Below are 22,813 nucleotides of genomic sequence, written 5' to 3' on the forward strand. Positions count from 1 at the left end.
TCCGAGGTTCAATGGGCTTGTCTGGTGAGGGCCTTCTTCTTGATGGGGATGTGCCGAGTGACCCGAGGCAATGCAGTTTATCACAGGGTGCGGGTGACCAAAGCGAGCTAATATGCTTCTTTCTCTCCTGATAAAGCTGGTGCTGCCACTCGGGTGATAACCCATCCATCCACCAACTCATCCATCCGTGATGGTATTAATTCACTCAAGAGGGCATAGCCTCATGATTCAATCACCTCTTAAAGACCCCACCTTCAACGCTGCTACATTGGGGATCAAGCGTCCACGTGACCTTTGGAGGGGACAAGCATTCAAATCACAGCAACGTTAATAAGATGTTGCGTAGAAGTGGGGATAAGAGGCATTATTGTCTTTTTCCCAATCTTGAAGGGAAAGCTTTTGGCATTTCATTAGTCAGTCTTATGTTTCCTGCAGGTTTTCGTAGAGATCGTTTTGTCAGGTCAGGCAGTTGTCTTCTATTCCTACGTTGTCCGGGGTTTTTGTTCCTGTCCTTGTCTTTCCTTTTACTTTTTAAAAAATATCAACGATAGGTTGTACATTTTATGAATCACTTCTCTGCACTTTTGGAAATGATGACCTAATTTCTTTATTTTGCAATGTGGCACACTGACTGTATCACGTGATTCACTAACCCTAAACCAACCTTGCCTCAGTCCTAAGACACACTGAACTTGAATATTACGTATCACTGATTCAATTTGCTCCTAGTTTGCTTTGGATTTGTGAGTATATTAATGAATGGGATTGGGCTGTTCTAATGCTTTCAGTGTCCTTGTCAGGTCAGAGCTCTTACACATCTTTTATTGAATACTTCTATAACTATTTGTCTTCTGGATACTATCGTAAATGGTATTAACTAAAATAGTTTTTCGAAAGTGTTGCGATAGTTTCAGTACGTGAGTCCCCCATGGATCTGTCTCAATTGTTTGTTATTCCTCATACTTCTCTGTGTTGTTCTTAAGTTGGCATGTGTGCCAGGCAGTGTAATTGAGACTTTATTTTTTAGAAATAATCTGAGATGAAGGATGATGGTATCCTCTCACAGAGGTGATTTAGGTTTGTTTCTGCCTTGCGTCTGGAGCGAGGCCCGGCAGTCCAGGAATATCTGAATCCCGTTTCAGGGACTGAGGGTTTTCTGGGCCGCATAGGCAATGGGTAGCAGAGGTTGGGCAACTTAACTTGTTGTCTGTATTTATTCCTAGGACAGGGCCCAGACCAGGGTCCTCAATCTTGCTGGGCCTAGAATTCCAACTTTTGTGCCCTCAGCACCTTGAGGTTGTCGACAGTGCTTGGTGTCCTAGCATCGTAGAAGTAGGCAAATGTCCGTAGGAACAATGGCTTCCAATGGCATGGCCACCTATGCGCATCTATGAATACTGTAGTCCTCCCTTATTTGTGGTTTTCCTCTCCTTAATATCAGTTGCCTGCAGTCCAATGTGGTGTGAAAATATCAGATGAACAATTACAGAAATAAACCGTTCAGAGGTTTTAAATTGCGAGCCGTTCTCTGGAGTGTGACAAAACCTCACATGGCCCCGCTCCATACCGTAAGCATTCCTTTTTCCAGTGTGTCCACCTGTACACCCTCCCTGCCCGCTCGTGACTGGGAGGCCATCCTGGTGATCAAATCAACTGTCACCCTATCGCGGTGTTTGCGTCCGAGTCGCCGTATTTTACTTAATAATGGCCACAACGCACAAGAGCGGTCATGCTGGGAATTCGGATATGTCAAATAGAAGCCATAAAGTGCTTCCTTTAGGCGAAAAGGTGAAAGTTCTCTACTTAGTAAGGAAAGGGAAAAAAATTATATGCTGAGGTTACTGAGATGTACTGTCAGAACAAATGTTGTGTCTGTGAGATTGTGAAGAAGTTCAAAGAAATTCATGCTGGTTTCGCTGTCGCACCTCAAACTGCAAAGATTTTGGCCACAGTCTAGGCAACAATGTTTAGTGAAGATGAAAAAGACATTAAATTTGTGGGTGGAAGACATGGACAGGAGCATGTTGCAATAGATGGTACTGTCCGAGGTTTCGGACATCCGATGGGGGGCCTGATATCTACATCCAACGGATGAGGGGAACTCCTGGGATTTTAAAATACTGAAGAATGGGACTACATAAAAATAAAAAGGAATGAAAGAGAAAGTCAAAAGATTGAGCTGGGAGAGATATTTACAACTCGTAGAACATTCAACTCATACAATTTCCTTTATATCCAATGAGCTCCCACACACCAATGTGAAAAAAGACCAACGACTTAGGAGAGAAATGGGGAACACATAGGAAAACGTGGCTCCCCGACCCCCCAAAACAAGCGACTCTTGAATACAGGAGAAGATGCTCACCACCATGAAGATGAAAATAAAAGACAATGTGGTGAAATTTGGGACCTATTAATATAGTTCGAAACATTAACAACCTGCTGTGTTGGAACAGATTATCCTAGATTGCTTGTAGATGTAGAAATTAATACAAACGCTATACAAGTAAGCCTGTAAAATTTAAAATGTATGTATATATTTAAAAGTGTATCCTTAGACACATCCATATCACTTGTAGAGTGAGAGGCTGAATGTATAAACGGGTAAAGGGCAAAAACCACAGAGAAGCTCGGGAAGCCAAACCACAACCCCTGGAGCCACCAGCCCAGAAAAGCAAACTACAGCCTCTACGGCAATCAGTCCAGGAAGCCCAATCACAACCACTGCAGCAGTTGGCACACACCAGTCAGGATCGGGTCAGCAATGCCAGCTTGGGAATTTTGGCCCCAGTGTCCAAGTCAAGACCAACTAGAGAAAGCCAAATATGCTCTCAAAACCAATCGCGTCAGATGCTCTGCTTCCAGTTAGCCTGCTTACAGCTTCCCCAAGTCAACAACCTCCAATCCGAAAATACCCGGAACCCTCCTTCCTTTTTGATAGAGAACTTTGCTACTCCCCCGCCTACCTTTGAGTTTGCCAAATGCGACCGATGGTTTCTGACTCCCTTGCTTTCTATGTATATGTACAGCGAGCGTTTTCTAAACAGTCTGTTTGTTTTTGCTTGCGTCTTTTTCATTTATTTCCACAAATCCCTTCTACTAAACTTGCATGTATGAAAAATATATTCATATTCTTTGATAGAGCGATTTCACTTGTAGGATTTTATCCCACAAACACACCTGCCTCTATGCGTGTGCGCGCGCATGTGTGCATCTGTGTCCGTGAACAGGTGTCCCTGACGTCCAGGATAGACGTTTCAAGACGCCGGTGGATACATAAAGCCACAGATAGTAGCAAACCCAGTTGCCGTCAAAGGGAGCACGTTTCTTTTCGTTTCTTCCACCCGCAAATCGAATGCCATTTCCATCCTAACCAAGCAGCCATCGTGCAGCGAGGCCGAAAGGATCGCAGTTGGATGTGCGACGGCACGAAGTTTCCTTTCCTTCTTCACAGCTTCGCAGAAGGAAGACTTGCTTTCGTGGGAGATCTTTGCAACCCTCACATATGATTTTCCCCTTTCCTTATGAAGTCCAGGACTTTTCACCTTTTCGGGTAAAGGAAGCCCTTTACGGCTTCTCTTTGGCATATGCGAATTGCCCGCATCACTCCTCTTGCACTCGGTGGCCATTACGAAGGAAAAGAAGTGTGACTTAAACGCAAGCTCTGCAATGTGGCGACAGTCGGTCTGAAAACGGAGATGGTTACTAAGTGAGCAGTGGCCCGGGAGCATCTAGGGCGTGGACGTGTAGCACAAAGGGATGACTCACGTCCCGGCCAGGCAGGCTGCGCATGCGAGATTTCATCGCACTGCTCTGAAGAGCCTGCAACTTCAAATTTCTGCCTTGTTCGTTTCTGAAATTTTCCATTTGATATTTTGGGACCTTGGTGGACAGAGGAAAACTGAAACTGGGAACGCGAAACTGCACGCAAGGGGGGAGGGGAGGGGGGGACTACTTTGAGGACTCTAGGATTGAGTCCAAGAAAGCCTTATCTGCTCCAGGATGGACAAAGGAGAGAGAGACGGCCAATCTCTTGTATATCATTTTATTTACAAATATGAACACGATCTGGGGACGATATGGATTGGTTAAAACTCTGTCCTTCTTTCCAAAGAGGCTAGTTAACATCCTCAGTGCAATTGGTGTTAAAACCTGCTGCGAGACTGAGGATTCAGAGCTTGGGGATTCTGAAGCGTCCACCAAGCAGGGCGGCAGCGTCCCAGGTGCAACGCGTGAAAACTGCAGGATTCAGATCCAGGAGGTCCCACCAACGAAAGACGCCAGTGTCCTTTGCAAGTCCCATTCCCCGACTCGAATCGCCTTTGAATTCCTTCCCAACCACCCCACCGCCCCCCGAGTTCTCTGTCCAATGCGAGTCCTCGGCTCATCGGCGGGAGTATGTGTTCCTGTAATCTCGGATCGTCTTGGCCATGAGCGGGGCTACTTTCTTGGCGGCGGCTTTCCTGGTGCTGGGGCCGCAGGAGGGGGGCCTCGCAGGGAGCGGGTGAAAGCGGCTGTGGCCACCGGTGCTGCTGGAGGGGGGCCGGCTGCTCTCCTGTGGGCGTGGGGCCGGCTGCACCTCGGCTTTATCGGGGATGGCCGCTCCTCCCGAGGCAGGCTTTTCCTGCCTCCTGGGAACCTCACAAGGCTTGTCGAGCACAGAGTGGAAGAAGATCATCTGTGTCTGTCGGCCTCTGGGCCTCTCGGCGCGTGCAGAGCGGATCTTCATCGTCACCAGCCGGAGCCGCCGCTCTCGGGCCTCCCGGAGCCGCAGGTACATCTCCCGCCACGACTCGTGCTCCTCCGGCCGGGCTTCCTTAAAGTCTCGTTGACAGCGCCTTTTCCATAAGTGGCCCGTTTCTTTCGCTAGTGTGGGATTGTATTTCTCGATGGTGCGACCTGGCTGATCGGGCGTGCACCCCTTCCACGCGGGCTCCGGAGCAGGACACGGGTCTCCCCCCGCTTCCCGGACAGCAGGGACGCTGGTCCCGAGGGCCCACACCCGCCGCTCACACGCAGTCACGGTTCTAGGCAGGCCGGCGCTCCTGGGGCCCGAGTACACCGGCATCTTCGAGTTCCTTCTGCGTCCCGTAGGAAATCCACCCTCTTCTTCTTGCTGGGGGGAAGGGAGTGCGTGTATCTCTGGCGGGAAGGAGGACATCAGTTCAAGGACAGACAGTGCCCTGTCACTGGCCCGCATCCCGGGTAACGGGAGGTCTGGCAGCACCGGCGGGGCGTCGGTGGGGACCCTTTTCAGCTTGGCTACGTGCGCTCCGGGCGGTGGCGGCTCCTCTGTCTCATTTTCCTGCACCTTGGCTAGTCTGGGAAGCAGGCTCCCATTTTCACGAGTGCGTTTAGAGTCCGTCTCGTGAAGGTCTTTGACTCTCAGAGTAGTGGCCAGAGTTTTCACCGTCCTTTCCTTTCCCTTCCAAGGCCGGCCATAGGTGGAGTATGCCTCAAAGGGCACAGCAGGCTGCTCAGAGTCAGCCTCCATATCTGCCAACTCCTCCTCTTCAGGGAGGGAGCTCTCCCAGGTGGAAGGTCTGCGTATCCCTTCTCGAGTGCTGAGCTTGTTGGAAAGCAGGCCTCCTGCGCCCTCTCCTGTGTCTAAGCTTTCTGGGCTTGGCTTCTTTGTTTCGTCTGCTTTGGGTTCGTCAGAGTCTTTGTCCCTCTTCTCCTCTAGGTGGTTGTCCCGTGCAGCGTCCAAGGCGGGTAGAGAGGGAACGCAACCGAGCTCCGATGCCTTCTCTCTCCTGGCCCGCCTAGAGGGCGGTTTGTCCTTGGTACTGTCCCCCGAGATGGCCCTTGGACCTTCCTCTGGGGAGAAGGCCTTGTGGGATTTCTGGCTGAATCCAGCAGGGAACATCTCGTCGTCCCCAGCCCCCGCCGGGCCTTTCTGCCTGTGGGAAGATACCTGCGCCGGGCTTGGGCTCACGACGGCCCCTTGCCCCCGGGGTTTGCCCAGGTGTCCCTCTTGACGGAGTCCCGGACTGCCCTGAGGGGCATCAGCGTGGCCTTTTCCAGGCTTCTGGCGGAGAACAGCGGGCTCGGGGCCCTCCTCCTCCGGGGGCACGCAATGGTCCACGCACATCTGGTGAGGACCGGCAAGGGACAGACGGATCCGGATGTGGCCATCGCCGGAAGACGCCCAGTCTGAGGAGGAAGCCAGTGCAACTGTGTAGCGCTTGGTGCTCCCGCCTCTCCTGTCGCCACCGGGAGACCCCTTGGGAGGTGTTTGGAGCTGCGAGAGTCTCCTGTGCTTTCTGTGTCCGCGCTCCGTGCCGTCGGATGGGCTCTCGGAGGCTCCGTGGCTTTCTGGGCAGGCGCCCTGCACCTTCGGCTCCTTCGGAAACTCCTCCCTGGGGCGCTTTCGGGAACGGCTCTCCTCCAAGGCCAGTTGTTCAGGCCGGGTGTCCCGCGCCACGACCAGCAACTTCTTCCACTGGGCTGCTAAGTCCCTGGCCAAGCTGCCCACGTGCTGGTGTGTGCGCAAGCACTTGACCGTCTTGCGGACTCCAGTCTCCGCCAGGGAGTGTGCTGTCACTGGCAAGGCGGAGAGTTTCTTCAGGTATTTCGCCAGCTTCTTGGGATCGGAGTGGGCAGCCAGGCGCGCCTGCAGCTTGACCACGGCGTGCAGCGCCCCGTCGGCTGCCATGGCCGTCCCGGGCGCAGCCTCGTCGGCGCAGCTGGGCGGGCGTCGCTGCTTGGGCCGCAGCTCTGTCCTCAGTACAGCGAGCAGCTCGGCCTGGGCACGCGGGTCCTCGCCGACCGCCGCCGGGCTGACCTGCTGCTTTTGCTTGGGGGTGCGGAGCCGCCGCCTGGAAGAACCGCCGCGAAGCGCTGTCCGAGGTAGAAGGAAGCCTCAGCGCGGGACTCCCGTCCTTATAAAGCCGGCACGCCCGGCTCCCGGGCTGTGAGCCGCGCCCTGATGACCAGCAGTGATTGGTCCTGGGCTTCCTCGCCTCTTGACTGATTGATTGCGTTACCAGGACTCAATCAGGAGTGACCTCTGTGGGTGGAGTTCCGGACACCGGCAGCAAGGTGTGCGAAAACACGTACTCCCCGGTGCAGTGGGTGGAAACGCTAATTGCTACCACCTGTTTGTAGAGCATATTGACAAGATCGAGCGAAAAGAAAAATTCACATAGGTGTTGACCGAGCAATTCCACTCTTAGCATTTTATAGCGTACAGAGTCAATTCCGCAATGCTGTAGAAACACTCCACGTGCACACACACGCACACACACACACACACACACACACACACACACACAGGTGTACACAGAGACCTAGAACCCAGCAGTTTCATTGTCCACTTATCCGTAGGCCGGACAGTGCATTTCATACCCTCCCTAACCTAAGCTAGGCGGGAGCATTTCTCAGAAATCTTTCCTTCATCCTCTTTCCAGAATCCCTGGAGAGAGTCATGTAAACATTCAGCCATCAGAATAGCCAGTGAACACACTGACCAGAATGAATAGGAAGGTAAAGGCTTGGGACAGAGGGACCTCCAGATCCTAAACTGATCTTTACCTTGTTGACGACTTTCTTAAAATAACAAGCAAACAAACAAGAAACGTAAACAGCCTATCAGAGATGCTTGTACAGAGGGATTTGATTCCATGCTTGCAAAATGGTAGCTGTCCAAACTCCAAACAAAAGTGTTTCCTCCTTTTTCCTTTCTAGAATCACGGAGTTTGTCAGTGTCTTCAGCTCCACCGTAGGTGATGAGGACCGAGTCGTTTAGAATTCTGTTTGGATATGGCGCTGACTCAAAAATGGCTTTTGTCCTCAGCAGAGTGTGAAGCAGCTTGCACTTGGGATCGCCTGGCCTTGAAACAATAATGTCACTTTGGAAATTCAGTTTTTATCAAGAGTAGAAAAAGAGATAGAGATAGGAAAACACAGATTTACCTGTGATGCTTGTGCAGGGGTCATGCTGACCTTCTCTGTCTCGTTCCAATCTTAGTACATGTGGGGCTGAAGTGAGCAGAAAATTCAATGTTCCACTAGAATGAGGCTATGTCCGATCAGTATTCCTCCGCTACTTGGTTTTTACCCAACTGAGCGTAAGGATCCTCTACAGTACTCGAAAGCCACGGAAGCTCTGAGAAGGAACTGCTTCAGTGTTTTTCGTTTGACCACACGACTAAAGACAAATAAATCACAACTGGTATGAACACACAGGAACGGTTTTTGGAAAGTCACGACTGATTCGCATATTCGTGTGTACAGGCCAAATAATCCTGAAACAGAGTCACTTTTATTAATCGTCATGTGTCTTTCGGTGTGCTTTTCGAAAGTTAGGTGAGTCTTTTACATTAAAAAGTATCTAGTGTAAGTGTGAGCTAATTAATAAGGTGGTTGACTACTTTTTTAAAGGAGTGTTGTTCTATGCCTTAGCTCTTCTTAATTGCGTTGGGACGCTGAAAAAAAGCCAGAGAAATTGAAGATTTCATTACGTCGATGTTTTGCTCCGAAGAACTGAAGTTTACTAAACTTTCAACGCTCAGACATTTACGCATCTATCGAAATACCAATAGCTGTAAACAGTGTGTACTTTTAAGTACTAATCGACCAAACTCTAAGTCATTATGAAGCTAAGCTGAGTGTCAAGTAAGTCTTGCGTTTTAAGTGCTCCGCTCTGTTCTTACGCGAGGAAGATTAACCACTTCGCTACTGACCACTGCTGCGGCCTTGTGGGCATCTTCTAAAAATCTGTGGCTGCTGTTGAACCATATTCTTCCTGTACGTGGACCAGGAAAGGGAAACTGATCAGACAACCTGGAACCCTTTGCTAATGCCACACTGCTGTTCTTGGAGACGACTTCATCTTCCCCCCACCCACTCCTCCTCTTCTAGGTTTTCATGGCACTGTAAAGGGCTTTGTAAATGGTTTCTTGGTTTTTACTTCGTTTTATATTTATTACCGATTTGTAGATTTACAACCGGCCTTTGTCACTGATCTTACTTTAGCAACATTGGCAACTTCATTTACTGATCCTCACAGTTTATGTTTGAAGCCTTCGAACTTTTCTCAACATGTAATTCCATTATCCGTGCACAAAGACAGGGATAATTCTTTCTTCCCTTCCTTCTCTCTTTTTAAAAATTCTTACACCACGTATTTGTTTTTCTTGTCTAATCTTACTACTTAGGACCTCCGTGTTAGTCAGTTCTCTGTCGTTTACAAGAGAATACCCGAAACTGGGTCTATCTAGAGAAACAGAGTTTAGTTTGTCCAGTTTTGGAGGCTGGGAAGTCCGAGGTTCAATGGGCTTGTCTGGTGAGGGCCTTCTTCTTGATGGGGATGTGCCGAGTGACCCGAGGCAATGCAGTTTATCACAGGGTGCGGGTGACCAAAGCGAGCTAATATGCTTCTTTCTCTCCTGATAAAGCTGGTGCTGCCACTCGGGTGATAACCCATCCATCCACCAACTCATCCATCCGTGATGGTATTAATTCACTCAAGAGGGCATAGCCCTCATGATTCAATCACCTCTTAAAGACCCCACCTTCAACGCTGCTACATTGGGGATCAAGCGTCCACGTGACCTTTGGAGGGGACAAGCATTCAAATCACAGCAACGTTAATAAGATGTTGCGTAGAAGTGGGGATAAGAGGCATTATTGTCTTTTTCCCAATCTTGAAGGGAAAGCTTTTGGCATTTCATTAGTCAGTCTTATGTTTCCTGCAGGTTTTTCGTAGAGATCGTTTTGTCAGGTCAAGGCAGTTGTCTTCTATTCCTACGTTGTCCGGGGTTTTTGTTTCCTGTCCTTGTCTTTCCTTTTACTTTTTAAAAAATATCAACGATAGGTTGTACATTTTATGAATCACTTCTCTGCACTTTTGGAAATGATGACCTAATTTCTTTATTTTGCAATGTGGCACACTGACTGTATCACGTGATTCACTAACCCTAAACCAACCTTGCCTCAGTCCTAAGACACACTGAACTTGAATATTACGTATCACTGATTCAATTTGCTCCTAGTTTGCTTTGGATTTGTGAGTATATTAATGAATGGGATTGGGCTGTTCTAATGCTTTCAGTGTCCTTGTCAGGTCAGAGCTCTTACACATCTTTTATTGAATACTTCTATAACTATTTGTCTTCTGGATACTATCGTAAATGGTATTAACTAAAATAGTTTTTCGAAAGTGTTGCGATAGTTTCAGTACGTTGAGTCCCCCATGGATCTGTCTCAATTGTTTGTTATTCCTCATACTTCTCTGTGTTGTTCTTAAGTTGGCATGTGTGCCAGGCAGTGTAATTGAGACTTTATTTTTAGAAATAATCTGAGATGAAGGATGATGGTATCCTCTCACAGAGGTGATTTAGGTTTGTTTCTGCCTTGCGTCTGGAGCGAGGCCCGGCAGTCCAGGAATATCTGAATCCCGTTTCAGGGACTGAGGGTTTTCTGGGCCGCATAGGCAATGGGTAGCAGAGGTTGGGCAACTTAACTTGTTGTCTGTATTTATTCCTAGGACAGGGCCCAGACCAGGGTCCTCAATCTTGCTGGGCCTAGAATTCCAACTTTTGTGCCCTCAGCACCTTGAGGTTGTCGACAGTGCTTGGTGTCCTAGCATCGTAGAAGTAGGCAAATGTCCGTAGGAACAATGGCTTCCAATGGCATGGCCACCTATGCGCATCTATGAATACTGTAGTCCTCCCTTATTTGTGGTTTTCCTCTCCTTAATATCAGTTGCCTGCAGTCCAATGTGGTGTGAAAATATCAGATGAACAATTACAGAAATAAACCGTTCAGAGGTTTTAAATTGCGAGCCGTTCTCTGGAGTGTGACAAAACCTCACATGGCCCCGCTCCATACCGTAAGCATTCCTTTTTCCAGTGTGTCCACCTGTACACCCTCCCTGCCCGCTCGTGACTGGGAGGCCATCCTGGTGATCAAATCAACTGTCACCCTATCGCGGTGTTTGCGTCCGAGTCGCCGTATTTTACTTAATAATGGCCACAACGCACAAGAGCGGTCATGCTGGGAATTCGGATATGTCAAATAGAAGCCATAAAGTGCTTCCTTTAGGCGAAAAGGTGAAAGTTCTCTACTTAGTAAGGAAAGGGAAAAAAATTATATGCTGAGGTTACTGAGATGTACTGTCAGAACAAATGTTGTGTCTGTGAGATTGTGAAGAAGTTCAAAGAAATTCATGCTGGTTTCGCTGTCGCACCTCAAACTGCAAAGATTTTGGCCACAGTCTAGGCAACAATGTTTAGTGAAGATGAAAAAGACATTAAATTTGTGGGTGGAAGACATGGACAGGAGCATGTTGCAATAGATGGTACTGTCCGAGGTTTCGGACATCCGATGGGGGGCCTGATATCTACATCCAACGGATGAGGGGAACTCCTGGGATTTTAAAATACTGAAGAATGGGACTACATAAAAATAAAAAGGAATGAAAGAGAAAGTCAAAAGATTGAGCTGGGAGAGATATTTACAACTCGTAGAACATTCAACTCATACAATTTCCTTTATATCCAATGAGCTCCCACACACCAATGTGAAAAAAGACCAACGACTTAGGAGAGAAATGGGGAACACATAGGAAAACGTGGCTCCCCGACCCCCCAAAACAAGCGACTCTTGAATACAGGAGAAGATGCTCGCCACCATGAAGATGAAAATAAAAGACAATGTGGTGAAATTTGGGACCTATTAATATAGTTCGAAACATTAACAACCTGCTGTGTTGGAACAGATTATCCTAGATTGCTTGTAGATGTAGAAATTAATACAAACGCTATACAAGTAAGCCTGTAAAATTTAAAATGTATGTATATATTTAAAAGTGTATCCTTAGACACATCCATATCACTTGTAGAGTGAGAGGCTGAATGTATAAACGGGTAAAGGGCAAAAACCACAGAGAAGCTCGGGAAGCCAAACCACAACCCCTGGAGCCACCAGCCCAGAAAAGCAAACTACAGCCTCTACGGCAATCAGTCCAGGAAGCCCAATCACAACCACTGCAGCAGTTGGCACACACCAGTCAGGATCGGGTCAGCAATGCCAGCTTGGGAATTTTGGCCCCAGTGTCCAAGTCAAGACCAACTAGAGAAAGCCAAATATGCTCTCAAAACCAATCGCGTCAGATGCTCTGCTTCCAGTTAGCCTGCTTACAGCTTCCCCAAGTCAACAACCTCCAATCCGAAAATACCCGGAACCCTCCTTCCTTTTTGATAGAGAACTTTGCTACTCCCCCGCCTACCTTTGAGTTTGCCAAATGCGACCGATGGTTTCTGACTCCCTTGCTTTCTATGTATATGTACAGCGAGCGTTTTCTAAACAGTCTGTTTGTTTTTGCTTGCGTCTTTTTCATTTATTTCCACAAATCCCTTCTACTAAACTTGCATGTATGAAAAATATATTCATATTCTTTGATAGAGCGATTTCACTTGTAGGATTTTATCCCACAAACACACCTGCCTCTATGCGTGTGCGCGCGCATGTGTGCATCTGTGTCCGTGAACAGGTGTCCCTGACGTCCAGGATAGACGTTTCAAGACGCCGGTGGATACATAAAGCCACAGATAGTAGCAAACCCAGTTGCCGTCAAAGGGAGCACGTTTCTTTTCGTTTCTTCCACCCGCAAATCGAATGCCATTTCCATCCTAACCAAGCAGCCATCGTGCAGCGAGGCCGAAAGGATCGCAGTTGGATGTGCGACGGCACGAAGTTTCCTTTCCTTCTTCACAGCTTCGCAGAAGGAAGACTTGCTTTCGTGGGAGATCTTTGCAACCCTCACATATGATTTTCCCCTTTCCTTATGAAGTCCAGGACTTTTCACCTTTTCGGGTAAAGGAAGCCCTTTACGGCTTCTCTTTGGCATATGCGAATTGCCCGCATCACTCCTCTTGCACTCGGTGGCCATTACGAAGGAAAAGAAGTGTGACTTAAACGCAAGCTCTGCAATGTGGCGACAGTCGGTCTGAAAACGGAGATGGTTACTAAGTGAGCAGTGGCCCGGGAGCATCTAGGGCGTGGACGTGTAGCACAAAGGGATGACTCACGTCCCGGCCAGGCAGGCTGCGCATGCGAGATTTCATCGCACTGCTCTGAAGAGCCTGCAACTTCAAATTTCTGCCTTGTTCGTTTCTGAAATTTTCCATTTGATATTTTGGGACCTTGGTGGACAGAGGAAAACTGAAACTGGGAACGCGAAACTGCACGCAAGGGGGGAGGGGAGGGGGGGACTACTTTGAGGACTCTAGGATTGAGTCCAAGAAAGCCTTATCTGCTCCAGGATGGACAAAGGAGAGAGAGATGGCCAATCTCTTGTATATCATTTTATTTACAAATATGAACACGATCTGGGGACGATATGGATTGGTTAAAACTCTGTCCTTCTTTCCAAAGAGGCTAGTTAACATCCTCAGTGCAATTGGTGTTAAAACCTGCTGCGAGACTGAGGATTCAGAGCTTGGGGATTCTGAAGCGTCCACCAAGCAGGGCGGCAGCGTCCCAGGTGCAACGCGTGAAAACTGCAGGATTCAGATCCAGGAGGTCCCACCAACGAAAGACGCCAGTGTCCTTTGCAAGTCCCATTCCCCGACTCGAATCGCCTTTGAATTCCTTCCCAACCACCCCACCGCCCCCCGAGTTCTCTGTCCAATGCGAGTCCTCGGCTCATCGGCGGGAGTATGTGTTCCTGTAATCTCGGATCGTCTTGGCCATGAGCGGGGCTACTTTCTTGGCGGCGGCTTTCCTGGTGCTGGGGCCGCAGGAGGGGGGCCTCGCAGGGAGCGGGTGAAAGCGGCTGTGGCCACCGGTGCTGCTGGAGGGGGGCCGGCTGCTCTCCTGTGGGCGTGGGGCCGGCTGCACCTCGGCTTTATCGGGGATGGCCGCTCCTCCCGAGGCAGGCTTTTCCTGCCTCCTGGGAACCTCACAAGGCTTGTCGAGCACAGAGTGGAAGAAGATCATCTGTGTCTGTCGGCCTCTGGGCCTCTCGGCGCGTGCAGAGCGGATCTTCATCGTCACCAGCCGGAGCCGCCGCTCTCGGGCCTCCCGGAGCCGCAGGTACATCTCCCGCCACGACTCGTGCTCCTCCGGCCGGGCTTCCTTAAAGTCTCGTTGACAGCGCCTTTTCCATAAGTGGCCCGTTTCTTTCGCTAGTGTGGGATTGTATTTCTCGATGGTGCGACCTGGCTGATCGGGCGTGCACCCCTTCCACGCGGGCTCCGGAGCAGGACACGGGTCTCCCCCCGCTTCCCGGACAGCAGGGACGCTGGTCCCGAGGGCCCACACCCGCCGCTCACACGCAGTCACGGTTCTAGGCAGGCCGGCGCTCCTGGGGCCCGAGTACACCGGCATCTTCGAGTTCCTTCTGCGTCCCGTAGGAAATCCACCCTCTTCTTCTTGCTGGGGGGAAGGGAGTGCGTGTATCTCTGGCGGGAAGGAGGACATCAGTTCAAGGACAGACAGTGCCCTGTCACTGGCCCGCATCCCGGGTAACGGGAGGTCTGGCAGCACCGGCGGGGCGTCGGTGGGGACCCTTTTCAGCTTGGCTACGTGCGCTCCGGGCGGTGGCGGCTCCTCTGTCTCATTTTCCTGCACCTTGGCTAGTCTGGGAAGCAGGCTCCCATTTTCACGAGTGCGTTTAGAGTCCGTCTCGTGAAGGTCTTTGACTCTCAGAGTAGTGGCCAGAGTTTTCACCGTCCTTTCCTTTCCCTTCCAAGGCCGGCCATAGGTGGAGTATGCCTCAAAGGGCACAGCAGGCTGCTCAGAGTCAGCCTCCATATCTGCCAACTCCTCCTCTTCAGGGAGGGAGCTCTCCCAGGTGGAAGGTCTGCGTATCCCTTCTCGAGTGCTGAGCTTGTTGGAAAGCAGGCCTCCTGCGCCCTCTCCTGTGTCTAAGCTTTCTGGGCTTGGCTTCTTTGTTTCGTCTGCTTTGGGTTCGTCAGAGTCTTTGTCCCTCTTCTCCTCTAGGTGGTTGTCCCGTGCAGCGTCCAAGGCGGGTAGAGAGGGAACGCAACCGAGCTCCGATGCCTTCTCTCTCCTGGCCCGCCTAGAGGGCGGTTTGTCCTTGGTACTGTCCCCCGAGATGGCCCTTGGACCTTCCTCTGGGGAGAAGGCCTTGTGGGATTTCTGGCTGAATCCAGCAGGGAACATCTCGTCGTCCCCAGCCCCCGCCGGGCCTTTCTGCCTGTGGGAAGATACCTGCGCCGGGCTTGGGCTCACGACGGCCCCTTGCCCCCGGGGTTTGCCCAGGTGTCCCTCTTGACGGAGTCCCGGACTGCCCTGAGGGGCATCAGCGTGGCCTTTTCCAGGCTTCTGGCGGAGAACAGCGGGCTCGGGGCCCTCCTCCTCCGGGGGCACGCAATGGTCCACGCACATCTGGTGAGGACCGGCAAGGGACAGACGGATCCGGATGTGGCCATCGCCGGAAGACGCCCAGTCTGAGGAGGAAGCCAGTGCAACTGTGTAGCGCTTGGTGCTCCCGCCTCTCCTGTCGCCACCGGGAGACCCCTTGGGAGGTGTTTGGAGCTGCGAGAGTCTCCTGTGCTTTCTGTGTCCGCGCTCCGTGCCGTCGGATGGGCTCTCGGAGGCTCCGTGGCTTTCTGGGCAGGCGCCCTGCACCTTCGGCTCCTTCGGAAACTCCTCCCTGGGGCGCTTTCGGGAACGGCTCTCCTCCAAGGCCAGTTGTTCAGGCCGGGTGTCCCGCGCCACGACCAGCAACTTCTTCCACTGGGCTGCTAAGTCCCTGGCCAAGCTGCCCACGTGCTGGTGTGTGCGCAAGCACTTGACCGTCTTGCGGACTCCAGTCTCCGCCAGGGAGTGTGCTGTCACTGGCAAGGCGGAGAGTTTCTTCAGGTATTTCGCCAGCTTCTTGGGATCGGAGTGGGCAGCCAGGCGCGCCTGCAGCTTGACCACGGCGTGCAGCGCCCCGTCGGCTGCCATGGCCGTCCCGGGCGCAGCCTCGTCGGCGCAGCTGGGCGGGCGTCGCTGCTTGGGCCGCAGCTCTGTCCTCAGTACAGCGAGCAGCTCGGCCTGGGCACGCGGGTCCTCGCCGACCGCCGCCGGGCTGACCTGCTGCTTTTGCTTGGGGGTGCGGAGCCGCCGCCTGGAAGAACCGCCGCGAAGCGCTGTCCGAGGTAGAAGGAAGCCTCAGCGCGGGACTCCCGTCCTTATAAAGCCGGCACGCCCGGCTCCCGGGCTGTGAGCCGCGCCCTGATGACCAGCAGTGATTGGTCCTGGGCTTCCTCGCCTCTTGACTGATTGATTGCGTTACCAGGACTCAATCAGGAGTGACCTCTGTGGGTGGAGTTCCGGACACCGGCAGCAAGGTGTGCGAAAACACGTACTCCCCGGTGCAGTGGGTGGAAACGCTAATTGCTACCACCTGTTTGTAGAGCATATTGACAAGATCGAGCGAAAAGAAAAATTCACATAGGTGTTGACCGAGCAATTCCACTCTTAGCATTTTATAGCGTACAGAGTCAATTCCGCAATGCTGTAGAAACACTCCACGTGCACACACACGCACACACACACACACACACACACACACACACACACAGGTGTACACAGAGACCTAGAACCCAGCAGTTTCATTGTCCACTTATCCGTAGGCCGGACAGTGCATTTCATACCCTCCCTAACCTAAGCTAGGCGGGAGCATTTCTCAGAAATCTTTCCTTCATCCTCTTTCCAGAATCCCTGGAGAGAGTCATGTAAACATTCAGCCATCAGAATAGCCAGTGAACACACTGACCAGAATGAATAGGAAGGTAAAGGCTTGGGACAGAGGGACCTCCAGATCCTAAACTGATCTTTACCTTGTTGACGACTTTCTTAAAATAACAAGCAAACAAACAAGAAACGTAAACAGCCTATCAGAGATGCTTGTACAGAGGGATTTGATTCCATGCTTGCAAAATGGTAGCTGTCCAAACTCCAAACAAAAGTGTTTCCTCCTTTTTCCTTTCTAGAATCACGGAGTTTGTCAGTGTCTTCAGCTCCACCGTAGGTGATGAGGACCGAGTCGTTTAGAATTCTGTTTGGATATGGCGCTGACTCAAAAATGGCTTTTGTCCTCAGCAGAGTGTGAAGCAGCTTGCACTTGGGATCGCCTGGCCTTGAAACAATAATGTCACTTTGGAAATTCAGTTTTTATCAAGAGTAGAAAAAGAGATAGAGATAGGAAAACACAGATTTACCTGTGATGCTTGTGCAGGGGTCATGCTGACCTTCTCTGTCTCGTTCCAATCTTAGTACATGTGGGGCTGAAGTGAGCAGAAAATTCAATGTTCCACTAGAATGAGGCTATGTCCGATCAGTATTCCTCCGCTACTTGGTTTTTACCCAACTGAGCGTAAGGATCCTCTACAGTACTCGAAAGCCACGGAAGCTCTGAGAAGGAACTGCTTCAGTGTTTTTCGTTTGACCACACGACTAAAGACAAATAAATCACAACTGGTATGAACACACAGGAACGGTTTTTGGAAAGTCACGACTGATTCGCATATTCGTGTGTACAGGCCAAATAATCCTGAAACAGAGTCACTTTTATTAATCGTCATGTGTCTTTCGGTGTGCTTTTCGAAAGTTAGGTGAGTCTTTTACATTAAAAAGTATCTAGTGTAAGTGTGAGCTAATTAATAAGGTGGTTGACTACTTTTTTAAAGGAGTGTTGTTCTATGCCTTAGCTCTTCTTAATTGCGTTGGGACGCTGAAAAAAAGCCAGAGAAATTGAAGATTTCATTACGTCGATGTTTTGCTCCGAAGAACTGAAGTTTACTAAACTTTCAACGCTCAGACATTTACGCATCTATCGAAATACCAATAGCTGTAAACAGTGTGTACTTTTAAGTACTAATCGACCAAACTCTAAGTCATTATGAAGCTAAGCTGAGTGTTAAGTAAGTCTTGCGTTTTAAGTGCTCCGCTCTGTTCTTACGCGAGGAAGATTAACCACTTCGCTACTGACCACTGCTGCGGCCTTGTGGGCATCTTCTAAAAATCTGTGGCTGCTGTTGAACCATATTCTTCCTGTACGTGGACCAGGAAAGGGAAACTGATCAGACAACCTGGAACCCTTTGCTAATGCCACACTGCTGTTCTTGGAGACGACTTCATCTTCCCCCCACCCACTCCTCCTCTTCTAGGTTTTCATGGCACTGTAAAGGGCTTTGTAAATGGTTTCTTGGTTTTTACTTCGTTTTATATTTATTACCGATTTGTAGATTTACAACCGGCCTTTGTCACTGATCTTACTTTAGCAACATTGGCAACTTCATTTACTGATCCTCACAGTTTATGTTTGAAGCCTTCGAACTTTTCTCAACATGTAATTCCATTATCCGTGCACAAAGACAGGGATAATTCTTTCTTTCTTCCCTTCCTTCTCTCTTTTTAAAAATTCTTACACCACGTATTTGTTTTTCTTGTCTAATCTTACTACTTAGGACCTCCGTGTTAGTCAGTTCTCTGTCGTTTACAAGAGAATACCCGAAACTGGGTCTATCTAGAGAAACAGAGTTTAGTTTGTCCAGTTTTGGAGGCTGGGAAGTCCGAGGTTCAATGGGCTTGTCTGGTGAGGGCCTTCTTCTTGATGGGGATGTGCCGAGTGACCCGAGGCAATGCAGTTTATCACAGGGTGCGGGTGACCAAAGCGAGCTAATATGCTTCTTTCTCTCCTGATAAAGCTGGTGCTGCCACTCGGGTGATAACCCATCCATCCACCAACTCATCCATCCGTGATGGTATTAATTCACTCAAGAGGGCATAGCCCTCATGATTCAATCACCTCTTAAAGACCCCACCTTCAACGCTGCTACATTGGGGATCAAGCTTCCACGTGACCTTTGGAGGGGACAAGCATTCAAATCACAGCAACGTTAATAAGATGTTGCGTAGAAGTGGGGATAAGAGGCATTATTGTCTTTTTCCCAATCTTGAAGGGAAAGCTTTTGGCATTTCATTAGTCAGTCTTATGTTTCCTGCAGGTTTTTCGTAGAGATCGTTTTGTCAGGTCAAGGCAGTTGTCTTCTATTCCTACGTTGTCCGGGGTTTTTGTTTCCTGTCCTTGTCTTTCCTTTTACTTTTTAAAAAATATCAACGATAGGTTGTACATTTTATGAATCACTTCTCTGCACTTTTGGAAATGATGACCTAATTTCTTTATTTTGCAATGTGGCACACTGACTGTATCACGTGATTCACTAACCCTAAACCAACCTTGCCTCAGTCCTAAGACACACTGAACTTGAATATTACGTATCACTGATTCAATTTGCTCCTAGTTTGCTTTGGATTTGTGAGTATATTAATGAATGGGATTGGGCTGTTCTAATGCTTTCAGTGTCCTTGTCAGGTCAGAGCTCTTACACATCTTTTATTGAATACTTCTATAACTATTTGTCTTCTGGATACTATCGTAAATGGTATTAACTAAAATAGTTTTTCGAAAGTGTTGCGATAGTTTCAGTACGTTGAGTCCCCCATGGATCTGTCTCAATTGTTTGTTATTCCTCATACTTCTCTGTGTTGTTCTTAAGTTGGCATGTGTGCCAGGCAGTGTAATTGAGACTTTATTTTTAGAAATAATCTGAGATGAAGGATGATGGTATCCTCTCACAGAGGTGATTTAGGTTTGTTTCTGCCTTGCGCCTGGAGCGAGGCCCGGCAGTCCAGGAATATCTGAATCCCGTTTCAGGGACTGAGGGTTTTCTGGGCCGCATAGGCAATGGGTAGCAGAGGTTGGGCAACTTAACTTGTTGTCTGTATTTATTCCTAGGACAGTGCCCAGACCAGGGTCCTCAATCTTGCTGGGCCTAGAATTCCAACTTTTGTGCCCTCAGCACCTTGAGGTTGTCGACAGTGCTTGGTGTCCTAGCATCGTAGAAGTAGGCAAATGTCCGTAGGAACAATGGCTTCCAATGGCATGGCCACCTATGCGCATCTATGAATACTGTAGTCCTCCCTTATTTGTGGTTTTCCTCTCCTTAATATCAGTTGCCTGCAGTCCAATGTGGTGTGAAAATATCAGATGAACAATTACAGAAATAAACCGTTCAGAGGTTTTAAATTGCGAGCCGTTCTCTGGAGTGTGACAAAACCTCACATGGCCCCGCTCCATACCGTAAGCATTCCTTTTTCCAGTGTGTCCACCTGTACACCCTCCCTGCCCGCTCGTGACTGGGAGGCCATCCTGGTGATCAAATCAACTGTCACCCTATCGCGGTGTTTGCGTCCGAGTCGCCGTATTTTACTTAATAATGGCCACAACGCACAAGAGCGGTCATGCTGGGAATTCGGATATGTCAAATAGAAGCCATAAAGTGCTTCCTTTAGGCGAAAAGGTGAAAGTTCTCTACTTAGTAAGGAAAGGGAAAAAAATTATATGCTGAGGTTACTGAGATGTACTGTCAGAACAAATGTTGTGTCTGTGAGATTGTGAAGAAGTTCAAAGAAATTCATGCTGGTTTCGCTGTCGCACCTCAAACTGCAAAGATTTTGGCCACAGTCTAGGCAACAATGTTTAGTGAAGATGAAAAAGACATTAAATTTGTGGGTGGAAGACATGGACAGGAGCATGTTGCAATAGATGGTACTGTCCGAGGTTTCGGACATCCGATGGGGGGCCTGATATTTACATCCAACGGATGAGGGGAACTCCTGGGATTTTAAAATACTGAAGAATGGGACTACATAAAAATAAAAAGGAATGAAAGAGAAAGTCAAAAGATTGAGCTGGGAGAGATATTTACAACTCGTAGAACATTCAACTCATACAATTTCCTTTATATCCAATGAGCTCCCACACACCAATGTGAAAAAAGACCAACGACTTAGGAGAGAAATGGGGAACACATAGGAAAACGTGGCTCCCCGACCCCCCAAAACAAGCGACTCTTGAATACAGGAGAAGATGCTCACCACCATGAAGATGAAAATAAAAGACAATGTGGTGAAATTTGGGACCTTTTAATATAGTTCGAAACATTAACAACCTGCTGTGTTGGAACAGATTATCCTAGATTGCTTGTAGATGTAGAAATTAATACAAACGCTATACAAGTAAGCCTGTAAAATTTAAAATGTATGTATATATTTAAAAGTGTATCCTTAGACACATCCATATCACTTGTAGAGTGAGAGGCTGAATGTATAAACGGGTAAAGGGCAAAAACCACAGAGAAGCTCGGGAAGCCAAACCACAACCCCTGGAGCCACCAGCCCAGAAAAGCAAACTACAGCCTCTACGGCAATCAGTCCAGGAAGCCCAATCACAACCACTGCAGCAGTTGGCACACACCAGTCAGGATCGGGTCAGCAATGCCAGCTTGGGAATTTTGGCCCCAGTGTCCAAGTCAAGACCAACTAGAGAAAGCCAAATATGCTCTCAAAACCAATCGCGTCAGATGCTCTGCTTCCAGTTAGCCTGCTTACAGCTTCCCCAAGTCAACAACCTCCAATCCGAAAATACCCGGAACCCTCCTTCCTTTTTGATAGAGAACTTTGCTACTCCCCCGCCTACCTTTGAGTTTGCCAAATGCGACCGATGGTTTCTGACTCCCTTGCTTTCTATGTATATGTACAGCGAGCGTTTTCTAAACAGTCTGTTTGTTTTTGCTTGCGTCTTTTTCATTTATTTCCACAAATCCCTTCTACTAAACTTGCATGTATGAAAAATATATTCATATTCTTTGATAGAGCGATTTCACTTGTAGGATTTTATCCCACAAACACACCTGCCTCTATGCGTGTGCGCGCGCATGTGTGCATCTGTGTCCGTGAACAGGTGTCCCTGACGTCCAGGATAGACGTTTCAAGACGCCGGTGGATACATAAAGCCACAGATAGTAGCAAACCCAGTTGCCGTCAATCGGAGCACGTTTCTTTTCGTTTCTTCCACCCGCAAATCGAATGCCATTTCCATCCTAACCAAGCAGCCATCGTGCAGCGAGGCCGAAAGGATCGCAGTTGGATGTGCGACGGCACGAAGTTTCCTTTCCTTCTTCACAGCTTCGCAGAAGGAAGACTTGCTTTCATGGGAGATCTTTGCAACCCTCACATATGATTTTCCCCTTTCCTTATGAAGTCCAGGACTTTTCACCTTTTCGGGTAAAGGAAGCCCTTTACGGCTTCTCTTTGGCATATGCGAATTGCCCGCATCACTCCTCTTGCACTCGGTGGCCATTACGAAGGAAAAGAAGTGTGACTTAAACGCAAGCTCTGCAATGTGGCGACAGTCGGTCTGAAAACGGAGATGGTTACTAAGTGAGCAGTGGCCCGGGAGCATCTAGGGCGTGGACGTGTAGCACAAAGGGATGACTCACGTCCCGGCCAGGCAGGCTGCGCATGCGAGATTTCATCGCACTGCTCTGAAGAGCCTGCAACTTCAAATTTCTGCCTTGTTCGTTTCTGAAATTTTCCATTTGATATTTTGGGACCTTGGTGGACAGAGGAAAACTGAAACTGGGAACGCGAAACTGCACGCAAGGGGGGAGGGGAGGGGGGGACTACTTTGAGGACTCTAGGATTGAGTCCAAGAAAGCCTTATCTGCTCCAGGATGGACAAAGGAGAGAGAGACGGCCAATCTCTTGTATATCATTTTATTTACAAATAGGAACACGATCTGGGGACGATATGGATTGGTTAAAACTCTGTCCTTCTTTCCAAAGAGGCTAGTTAACATCCTCAGTGCAATTGGTGTTAAAACCTGCTGCGAGACTGAGGATTCAGAGCTTGGGGATTCTGAAGCGTCCACCAAGCAGGGCGGCAGCGTCCCAGGTGCAACGCGTGAAAACTGCAGGATTCAGATCCAGGAGGTCCCACCAACGAAAG

At 49.1% G+C, this 22,813-nt stretch overlaps 3 protein-coding genes and 2 non-coding genes across 5 annotated transcripts in view; all 5 read right to left on the minus strand.

The window, feature by feature from the left end:
• The window catches only part of LOC134361656 (elongin-A-like), a 10,713-nt gene extending 6,909 nt beyond the window's left edge, over nucleotides 1-3,804 (minus strand). The window contains exons 1-2 of the mRNA XM_063076671.1: nucleotides 3,769-3,804; nucleotides 3,572-3,686 (exon numbers count right to left, since the gene is read on the minus strand). Of these exons, the coding sequence (XP_062932741.1) occupies nucleotides 3,572-3,686; nucleotides 3,769-3,804 (151 nt within the window). The remainder of the gene's footprint in view (nucleotides 1-3,571; nucleotides 3,687-3,768) is intronic.
• A 580-nt stretch (nucleotides 3,805-4,384) lies between these two features.
• Nucleotides 4,385-13,070, minus strand: LOC134361657 (elongin-A-like). Its single transcript, XM_063076673.1, has 3 exons — nucleotides 13,035-13,070; nucleotides 12,838-12,952; nucleotides 4,385-6,840 (listed from the first exon to the last, which is right to left on the minus strand). Exons 1-3 carry the CDS (start codon nucleotides 13,068-13,070, stop codon nucleotides 4,385-4,387), a joined length of 2,607 nt encoding a protein of 868 aa, XP_062932743.1.
• Nucleotides 7,887-7,991, minus strand: LOC134362298 (U6 spliceosomal RNA). Its single transcript, XR_010021576.1, has one exon. It is a non-coding gene; the product is annotated as a U6 spliceosomal RNA (small nuclear RNA).
• A 580-nt stretch (nucleotides 13,071-13,650) lies between the features above and the next one.
• LOC134361658 (elongin-A-like) lies at nucleotides 13,651-22,340 on the minus strand. Its single transcript, XM_063076674.1, has 3 exons — nucleotides 22,305-22,340; nucleotides 22,108-22,222; nucleotides 13,651-16,106 (listed from the first exon to the last, which is right to left on the minus strand). The coding sequence occupies exons 1-3, from the start codon at nucleotides 22,338-22,340 to the stop codon at nucleotides 13,651-13,653; spliced, it is 2,607 nt and encodes an 868-aa protein (XP_062932744.1).
• Nucleotides 17,153-17,257, minus strand: LOC134362299 (U6 spliceosomal RNA). Its single transcript, XR_010021577.1, has one exon. It is a non-coding gene; the product is annotated as a U6 spliceosomal RNA (small nuclear RNA).
• Nucleotides 22,341-22,813: the final 473 nt, after the last annotated feature.

This window comes from Cynocephalus volans, chromosome 13 (genome assembly GCF_027409185.1).
Source record: "Cynocephalus volans isolate mCynVol1 chromosome 13, mCynVol1.pri, whole genome shotgun sequence".
Classification (NCBI taxonomy): Eukaryota; Metazoa; Chordata; class Mammalia; order Dermoptera; family Cynocephalidae; genus Cynocephalus; species Cynocephalus volans.